General features: G+C 51.4%; 1 protein-coding gene across 8 annotated transcripts in view; it reads left to right on the top strand.

The window, feature by feature from the left end:
- The window catches only part of Map2k5 (mitogen-activated protein kinase kinase 5), a 215,282-nt gene extending 211,357 nt beyond the window's left edge, over positions 1–3,925 (top strand). For all 8 annotated transcript variants that reach the window (XM_031343241.1, XM_031343240.1, XM_031343239.1 and 5 more), the window contains one exon: positions 3,504–3,925. In XM_031343241.1, coding sequence (XP_031199101.1) covers positions 3,504–3,608 — 105 coding nt within the window. In that variant the 3' untranslated portion in view covers positions 3,609–3,925. The remainder of the gene's footprint in view (positions 1–3,503) is intronic.
- The last annotated feature ends 6,196 nt before the right edge of the window (positions 3,926–10,121 follow it).

The raw sequence follows: 10,121 nt of genomic DNA, 5'->3' as shown, positions 1-10,121 counted from the left end.
TCTCTCTCTCTCTCTCCTTGCCCTGGTCCAGAGTTTCTGAAGCCTTGATATAGGAGAGTTGCCTGTGTTTGGATGCAGAACAGCCAGTGCCTGTACACAGTGAGGGCTTGGTGGGTACAGATGGACATATAGTTTGCACACACGTGTATATCTCTTTCCCATGTGCAGAGTCCTGTCATAAATCAGACATCATACCAGGCCCCGCAGCCCAGGCACAAGTTCAGCTCAAATGTGTGGTGTTCCTTAGCAACTTTACACAGAAAAGAGGTGGGCACCCCAAAGGGCAAATTCTTATATGACATGAAACTCAGAGCCTAACCAATGGCAGACAGGGAGGCTATCAGTGAGCACCAGACTGCTGGGTCTCAGGTAGCACCCATCATGGTGGGCTTGGCGCCCCAGTCTTGCCACACAACAGCCACACCTTTTTAAGGAAGGCTCAGCAGGGCCTGCTGTCTGTCCTGCACGAAAGCATCTTATTGCAGTAGATATGTGAGCAAGAAGCAGAGCCATCAGCTGGGAGCTGGGACATCAGAGACCAGGAACAGGCTTGGGCGGGGAGGGGAGGAGATGCAGGGGATGACCTAGCTCTTCCTCCTGACATAACAGTTGTCACCTTCCTCCTCTTCCTCTTGCTCTTGCTCTTCCTCCCCCCTCCTCCCTCTCTTCATCCTCTTCCTCATTGGAGGGTGTCTGTAGCAGATGATGCTGGCTCTCTGGTTGTTGGCTCATCTTGCTCACTCCACTGACCCACTTTTGGACACAGCCTACATCTTCTAGCCCCGATCTTTTGCCCTCATTACACCTTTATCCTCTGTGTTCTGGAAGACTAAGGCCCCTACCAGTTCAGTTGTTGGATTTGGCCCTGTGAGAGAAGACGAAATGAGAGTTCCCACTGCCTGGTGAGAAAGCCAGCAAGAAGCTGCACAGCTTATGCCAAGCTCTGCAGACAGGGCAGCTGGCGCGCTTTGTGCATGTCTCCTGCAGTTCACCCCGTATCTGCTTCTCAGATACCTGCAGCAGAGACTGGGGACAAGATCTCTTGTCAGAGTCTCTTTCTTGTGTGGTGATCTAAGTTACCTCATCAGTGGTGCTCAAGAGATGGTGTCTGCCCCCAGGCAAGGGTCAAGAAAGGGTGAGTGCCTCCACAGAACCCAGAGGTCAGCAGCCTGGTGATCCCCCTACTTCGAAACTATCCTAGGGCGCCAGGCAGTGTGCTGCCCACTGTGCAGCAGTCAGCCCTTCCTGGACTGAGGAGGGATGCCTCCGCTCCCCTCCTTGGTTCCACTCTGCCTGTTCTCAGACAGATGATAACCGTGATGGAGCATATGGCCCCAAAGTCACCCAGCATTCTGTGAAAGTGACACTGGGCTTGGGGGGAGGGGCCGATCCTCCTGAGCACAGCTTATGTCTTTGTTCTTCAGAAGGGCACAAGGTCACCTCTCCCAAATCCAGAGAAAAGATGCATAGGAATTCATGAAGAGGATTTTCTATCTAGGCAGCCATGTGAAAGCAGGCAGAGGCTGGGCAAGTACAAGCAGAACATGTGGAAGCCAAAATGGAGAGCCTCTCATCTCAGCTCCCGCCCAGGCCTGTGCCACACACAGTCCCCCAGCAGCCTGGCTTCTGGAGCCCTTTGCTGGGGACCTGCACTCACGTCTGGAACACCCGCCCCCCTCAGCTGGGCGCAAGCTCCAGAGAGTTTTCTTACCATAACCAGCCAGGCTGGAGAGCCTGGGTAGTGTTCCTCCCTTCTCACCCCCAAGCTTCACCTGGTCCTCACAGAGCCTGGTAAGTGCTGGGGTCAGGACACAATAGATCCACATCCCTCTTAGCCATGGGCATGTGATGAGGCGATTGCTGGGCACTGGGATGTTTAGAACACATTCCCAGGGCCTGGCTATTTGCCAGAGCTACAGGTCACAGCCAGGTATACCGGAAAAGTAAACTCAAAGCCCTGTGAGCCAGCAGGGACAGAGAGTCTGAGAGAGGCTCAGAAAAACTGGAGTGGGGAACAGGAAAGAAGGCAGATGGACAAGAAGAGAAGCAGGAGCTGGGGTGGACATCAGGGATGGTCCATCTCCCCGCCCCCTTGCTCAGTTTCTTTGACTCCCCAGAGCCTGATTTTCATGGAAGCTACAAAGTTTCTGCTCAAAGTCTTTGGTCAAGGATGCTACTTGGTGAACGGAATAATGCTTTCCAGGCTCGTTCCCTGTTGAGGCGCTGACAGCCCAGTAGCTCGTCCTTGATTGCTTCTGGCCTTCCTTGGAAGCCCCAGATACCCTGAGATTGGGAATGTTGATCTTAGTGCTTCAAAACAGAGGGGAGGCTGCTGGATAAATATAACCTGGCCTGGCTGTGGGCTAAAGTAGGTTAGAACTGGAGATGGATCACGTGGAAACAAAACTTGCCCCTCTGAAGTCCGGCCCTCTGCCCTGAACTGCCTCACTCCTCAGCCCTCCTCTTGATAGCTGCCTCCTCCTGGAGCCCAGTGTCTGTCCATCTGCAGACTGTGACTCCATTACAGGGGAGCAGGAGACAAAGGAGGGAACTAACAGGGATTGACAATGCCTCTGACAAAATAATCCTTTGCTCTCTGGGCAGCAACTGAGCCGGAAACCTGGCCACCCAGGGGCCAGGCCTTAGCCCAGTAGCTATGGCTTGAAACTGAGCAGAGAACCTCAGCTACCTAGGCTGGGAAATGAGGCTGAGCTTGCCTTTCTTTTAGCACAAGTTTATGGATGGTAGTGGTGATGTGTGTGTGTGTGTGTGTGTGTGTGTGTGTGTGTGTGTGTGTGTGTGTGTATGTATGTAAATCAAAGGACAATTTTCCAGAGTCAGTTCTCTACTAATCCCAGAGATCAAACTCAGGTCTTCAAGCACTATTAGCTGTTGAGCCATCGCAAAGACCCTAACCTGCCTTCTTACCATGTAGGGTTACTCAAAAAAAGAAATCAGGTCCAGGCAAAAACACATCTTGGAATACAAACTGAGCTGCCCAGCTGTCGTTTTGTCTGTCTGTCTGTCCGTCTGTCATTTGTTTTTGTTTTGTTTTGTTTTGCTAGGTTGGGTTTTATTTGTTTGTTGGTTGGTTTGGTTTGGTTTTTGGTTTTTTTTGAGACAGAGTTTCTCTTGTGTGTATCCATGGCTGCCCTGTCCATCCTCGAACTCACAGAGATCTCTGCTTGCCTCTGCCTCTCGGATTAAAGGCATTCTCTACCACTACCTGGCATCTGTCTGTCTATGTCTGTCTGTCTTTTCATAACAAGATCTTAAGTAGCTTAGGCTAGCTATGTATGATCTTGAACTTCTGACCCTCCTACCTCTGCCTCTTAAGTTCTGGGATCACAGCCATACACCAGCACACCTGGCTTATATGGTGCTGAGGATCAAACCCAGGGCTTTGCATAAGCTAGGCAAATGCTCTGCCAACTGCACTCCATGCTCAGCACCAGACCCCTGGCCTGAGGACCGCTGTCAACACCTACTGCTTCTCCCCACAGGGTCACCCATTCATCGTGCAATTCAATGATGGAAACTCCACTGTGGTGTCCATGTGGGTGTGCAGAGCTCTAGAGGAGAGGCGGAGCCAGCAGGGGCCCCCATGAGACCTCAGCAGGACACTGACCACCGAGGACCAGTCATCACGACACAGCAAGCTGAGACCCCTCTGTCTGTTGTACTGGCCCAGCCTCCTGCTCAAACCTCCTGCCCTACCTAGAGAGCCCTCAAGAGGGCTAGCCTCTGCTGAGCGGGGGAGGGGCACTGACTATGGCAAGTGGTGATGGTGCAGGGTGGGGGCGATGAGGTTATAAAAATATAGGACCTCCTCTGGCCTCACCCCCTTATCTTTCCCTACTGTTCATTGTAAAGGGTCAGGCCCTATCAGCAGCACTGCTGGGAATAAAAGTCTGATTGCTTTGGATTGTGTTTGTTTCAGCAAGTCTGTATTGCACATCCCCACTAAGCAAGGACACCGACAAGATCCTGTCATTTCCTGCAGCTCAGTGCTAAGGCCCATGCCACAGCTCAGGTGTCCTGAGAAATCAGGCCTCAGAGGTACCCATACCAAGCTCCATGGCAAAGTGTACTGAGGCCAGGTCCAGACCCCAAACCCCAGGCTGTGGTATAGTCCTCTCCTGGACTGGGCCTGACTACAGGCCCAGCATCAAGACAGCACTCACCGTGGCTGTGGCCTTGGGTGACTGAGGAGTAGCATGCAGGAATTCAGAGGCCTATAAGACCCTTCCCCCACACCCAGCCTCCAGCTGCCTCTCAATGCCTGTGACCACTCCTCTCTTGACTTGGGCCACTCATGGCCACTTGAGGTAATTCTACAGCCACCTGCAGCATGGCCCTCCCTCCTTTGCGGAGGATGAGGGAAGCACTGACAGTCCAGTTTCCACCTGGTGGAAAAGACACCTGGGCATGCCCAGATGCCAGCCTCTACTGCAGTCCAGTGAACAGGCCATGTCCACACTGTGTCATTTCAGTGGCGGTCCTTCGCAGTGCGTAGGGAAGGCTGCTGAGGGAGCTTGGCTCATCTCTCTCCTCCCTTCTTTTCCTTACTCCACCATGTCTGAGGGGTTTTCCTCTACTTTCGGTAGTACCAGGGTTGGAAACCTGGCCCTTTCACATACTCCGAGAACCTCCTACCCAAGCACTGCAGCGTGGCCCTACAGGCTCCCAATCCCACCTCTGCTGAAGGCAGCCCTGCTCATGACAGCTCGGGAGTTTTGATAGAACACCAGGCAGAGTTCATTCTGATGGTCAGAGTTTTCCAAGCCACTCAGAACAAGCCGAAGGGCAGGCCGTGCCTGCAGAATCCAAAAGATAGAGGCAGGAGGATCAGGAATTCAAGGTCATCTTTTTAAAAGTCAGCCTGGACTATGTGAGATTTTATCTCACAAAACAAAACAGGAGAGGACTGGACCGACGGGTGGTTCAGTGAGTAGTGCTTGCCTCCTCAGCATGAAGACCAGAATATAAAAGAAAGGCGGGTTGTGACAGCCTAGGTCTCAGGAGACAGAGTAGCAAGCTGCCTAGCTAGACTTGCCTGATTAGTGGACTCCAGGATCAAGACATCCTGCCCTGGTAAATAAAGAGAAGTCCTATCCAAAAAGACACCTGATGTCAACCTCTGACCTCCAAATGCACATGCATGTACACCCACATACATGTGAACAAGCATATATATGTATGTGCACGCCACAGGTAATTCACAGCATAAAGGAGGATGGGAGGAAGATGAGCCACAGATCCACCATCTATGGAACCCTGTGAGATTATCCTGACTCCAATTCCTGTTGCCTCCAGTTCTGTTTCTGCTGCAGCCACCCAGGACAAAGCAAAAAGCCACCAAGTGTCCACACTCCTTCTGTTATATGGAGCTGGAGCTGGGAGGCTGCTGCTTGTCCAGAGACTACATCTCCCAGAAGCCCCCAGTTGATGGGGGCCATGTGATTAGGTCTCCTCAACAAAGTAAAGATGGCCAAGAAACTTCAGATCAAGATCCTATCCATCTCTAGCCTCCTGATAAAGGAAGTGGGAAGTTGAAGAGCAGTGGAAGCATCCTGAAACTCAAATTCACCATATGGGGGTTCACCTGCAATGAGCTGTTAAATGACCTGGGACCAGAGATCTGTTTGGGCTTTCATGTTACTAGCAGTGTGATGCCAGCTCCTGCTGACCTCTGTTGGGCATCCCTAACACCCTCCCTCTCACCATTGTCTACATGACCCATTCCACCTTGCAGAGCTTCACTCAAATGGCTTCTCAGGAGACCCTACCTTCCACAGCACTGAAACATGCAGCCTCCCATTCTTGCTCCCAGGGTGATGCAGGAAGAGATCCTGCTTTGGTAAATAAAGTGGAGAGGGATCAAGGACCGCACCGCTGTCAACCTCTGTCCTCCAGGAGCATGTGCTCCCAGGAGCCAGGTTCCCCTAGCCTGTACCAGTTCCCTCCATCTCATTTGTAACTGTGACAAACCCATTGTTTCTTTACACCTTTCCTATCTTCCATTAGAATGGAACCATCACCAGCTGGGGGCTCCCCTCTGCTTTTCACAGACCAAGCAAAAAACCTTGGCTGAGGAGGCTCATGATAAAACACTCATTGGCCAAACGGCCACCATGGTGAAACCATCATTCACAGCCGGTGCTCTGTCCAGTGCCACGTGGAAGAGACCTCTGTATGAGACTGCATTGTCCTTCCAGGGAGTGGCTCTATGTTTAGGGACAATATGCTGGCCTGCAGCTGGCCAGCAGCTGGCCCAGGCCTCTGCAGCATTTATCTCTTTGAGGTCCCCCATTGCCCTGGGCCTGACACAGTCAGAGAATGTTTGCGGCCCAAGCCGTAAGGACCATGCATCCTAGACCAGTGCTCAGAGCACAACCTGTGAGCAGCGCATGAGGTAGGCTTTCCTGACAAAGGGGGCTTTGTAACAAGGGCATCCTGATCCAACCAGACTTGAGGTGCATCCTCAACCCCAGTTCAGCAGAGGTGGGCAGGGGGGCTGTCATTGGTAACCAAAGATGACTTTGAACTTCTGGCACACCTGCCTCCACACTGGGAATCCAGCTAGATTGTTGAGGATTACAAGGATGAACCGCCACACCCATTTTCCTATAGTGCTGGGAACCTAACCCAGGGCCTCAGGCATACCAGGCATGCAAATACTCTTGCAGAAGGAGGAGACTGCCAACTCAGAAGAAGGAGGGGAGAGAGAGTTGTCTCCTAAACCAGGTTGCTTGCTCACTTACTATCAACTGGCTTAATTGCCTCCACAACCCATGAGATAGATGTTTTTATTCTGCCCATTTCAAAGATGGAGAAGCAGGATCATGGAGGCAGAAAGGCTTGCCCAAGGTCACCCAACGAGTAAGTAGAAAATTACTGTTTGGCACTGAGAGCCCCACTCTTAGCCCGAGTTCTAAACCAAGCTCCAGCACATGCACCCCATACTACAGCACAAAGGCCCCCAAACTCTTACAAAAACAGTGTACTCTTAAGAGTGGAGCCTCAGATCTATTCTTTGGCCACCTCATTAAGAATGCTGTATAGACTGCGGGCAGGAGGTAAAAAGAAAATGCTATACAGAGCCGGGCAGTGGTGGCACATGCCTCATGCCTTCTATCCTAGCACTAGGGAGGCAGAGGCAGACAGATTTCTGAGTTCGAAGCCAGCCTGGTCTACAGAGTGAGTTCCAGGACAGCAGGGCTACACAGAGAAACCCTGTCTCGAAAAAACAAAGAAACACAAAAAACAAAAACAAAACACACAAAAAGAATGTGTGTGCAGAGTGCCTTTTGTGAAGTCGCTTCTGGTACAGCCTCTGAGCCAGACCTGGAGAGCCGCTGGAGACAGCCACCCTGGACCTGTTTCCTCCTGCTGTGAAGTGACTGGGCTTTTGAGTCTTGGCAGTCCTCTCAGGCCTCCTAAACAACTTGTGGCCTTAATCATGGTCCCCTGTGAGCATCCCCAGCCCAGAATATCAAGTACCTACCTACATGCACCCATCCTCATGTACCTGCATATACCCATACCCACACATACAAATGTATCTGCATGCACGCCCATACACACACACATACCTGCACATTCATACTTATGTATACATACCTACATGCATCCATCCACATATACACATTGCTTGCATACACCCCACACACCTGCACATCCATACATATGTACACATACCTGCATGCATCCATCTACATGCACACATACCTGCATGCACCCCACACACACTTGTACATTCAGACATATGAATACATACTTGCATGCATCCATCCACATAAACACATTACCTGTATACACCCACACACACACACCTGCACATTCATACATATGTATACATACCTATCTGCATCCACCCACATATACACATACCTGCATGCACCCCCATACACACACCTGCACATTCATACATATGTATACATATCTACATGCATCCACCTACATGCACACATACCTGCATACACTCATCCACACACATGCATGCAGTTCAGTTCATGGTTTTATGGCTCCCAGGGCCCTGGACCCAGAGTCCATGACCCTTGTACTTTGCTGCAGCCCCTACCATACAAGTCAGAGTGAAGAAGAAGGTCAGAGAAGGAGGCTGTGGAGAGGGAGAACAGAGACCCCCCCCCAAGATCCCAGTAATGGAAACAGGAGCACTGTGAGCTCACAGCAGCTTACACGGGGTCCTGATTTCATTCTTGGGGTCAAGTGGACCCCTGAGACTAGTCCTGGACCAAGTTCACATTGAGGGGATCAGAGGTTTTCATTTCATGCAGCTGGAAAATTCCATCCAAAGGTAGGGAGAAGGGACCTGCCAGAGGGAGACAGAAGCCAGGGTCAGGGCTAGGTCCTGTGGCAAAAAAAAAGAAAGAAAGAAAGAAGAAAGAAAGAAAGAAAGAAAGAAAGAAAGAAAGAAAGAAAGAAAGAAAGAAAGAAAGAAAGAAAGAAAGAAAGAAAGCTATGATGACAGGAAAGGAGCCCTGAGAAGAAGGAGGCATGTAGAAACAGCCAACATCTTAGGATGCAGGCTCTAAGTCTGGTCCCTGTGGGTGGGGCCTGGCTACTAAAGTGTGAGCTATGGGACAAGGCCAGTGGGTCTCTACGGCAACACTGACTTGCAGTGACACTGGCTTTGTCAGCCTCTGGCTTGACAGATATTACATCTTGGTGACACTAGAGAAGCTTGCAAACTAGCAGGCTGGCAGGAAAAAGTGGGGACCGGCAGAGAGGATGAGGCCATTTGGGGAGGCCAGGTGAGGTCCACAGATAACCTGGGCTATCACGAGCCAGAGGGCATTGATAACATGGGACAAGGAAACCAGCAGAGCCAAGCCTCAGAATGACAAATTTTCTGCTGAACAACCACAAATATTCGTTGTGACTTTGGACACAGCCTGGAAAAGACTTTGTTTCCTCCCTTGGCGGGATCATTTGTCTTGTTTTGAAGCCCCGAGATTGCGAGCGGGAACTTACAGACTAAAGTTTGTCTTAATTGCTGCGGTGTCACCACCTCTCTGGCAGATAACAGCACAATGAACGAGTCGATGGGGCTGAGCCCTCCAGGTCCTTCTTCTAAAGTGAGACAAATGTCCCTGCTTTGAGCCCAACAGTCCATTGGCAGCCCTGTCATTTATTTATCTCCCTAACAGCTTGCATTAACTTTCAGGGGATAAAAAGTCTCTCCTGCCTGCAGACTTAGTTAAAGGCAGCCCGTCTCCCCATGCTGCTGGGCCCTCTCCTAGGAATTCATTCTTTCTGTCTCTTCCTGACTTTGGGGGTCCTGGGGGACAGCGAGAGCAATGGCCCACACATGGAAAAGAGAGGCGGGTGGCAGGTGAGAATGTTCTGGGAAAGGGGCTGGGGAGATGCTCAGAGCACAGAAGCACGTGCTGGAGTGTAAGGACAAGAGCTAGGATCCCAGCACCCATAGGAAAGCCAAGCGTGGCTGTCACCCCGCACCACAGAGACATGAGGCAGACACACGATCCTTACACCTTGCTGGTTAGCAAGTCTGGTTAGCTAGAACATGGCAAATCCTGGGTTCAGTGAGAAATCTACCTCCAGGGAATAAGGACATCCAATGTCCTCTGTTCCCTACATACACACAGAGGAACATGTCACCTCTGTAGACACATGCACACACAAGCATCACCAACACGTACGCTATACACACAAAGAAAAGTTCTGAGAGAGGACAGATTCCATTGGCCTTCCAGCGTGGGGGAAGCATGGCAAAGCCTCTTCGCCCTGGTCTGATTTGGCCCTTCTGGCTCCCCTGAAAGGGCCTGGGACAGGACACCCCCACCTCCATGTTTCTACCACAAGACTAATGCTATGTTCCCTGACTATGCCAAGCCCTTGCTGCCTTGAGCTCCCTCAGCTTGCGACAACTCCCTGCCTTCCTCCTCCAATCCCCGCTGCAATGCAGCTCCTCTGGAGAGGCCTGAGCCACTGCCCTGGCCCATCCCACCTGTAGGTAGAGGAGCCCTGCCCATGCTTAGCACAACTGAGAAGAGTCACAAGCTGGAGACACTGAGGTCAGATGCGGATGGATGGATGCCACAGCTAGGGAGGCTGACCACTCCTTCCCCTCCCTG

The sequence above is a fragment of the Mastomys coucha genome, unplaced genomic scaffold (genome assembly GCF_008632895.1).
Source record: "Mastomys coucha isolate ucsf_1 unplaced genomic scaffold, UCSF_Mcou_1 pScaffold23, whole genome shotgun sequence".
Classification (NCBI taxonomy): Eukaryota; Metazoa; Chordata; class Mammalia; order Rodentia; family Muridae; genus Mastomys; species Mastomys coucha.
Note: the sequence above shows the minus strand (reverse complement) of the source record. Positions and strands in the feature narration are given on the sequence as shown.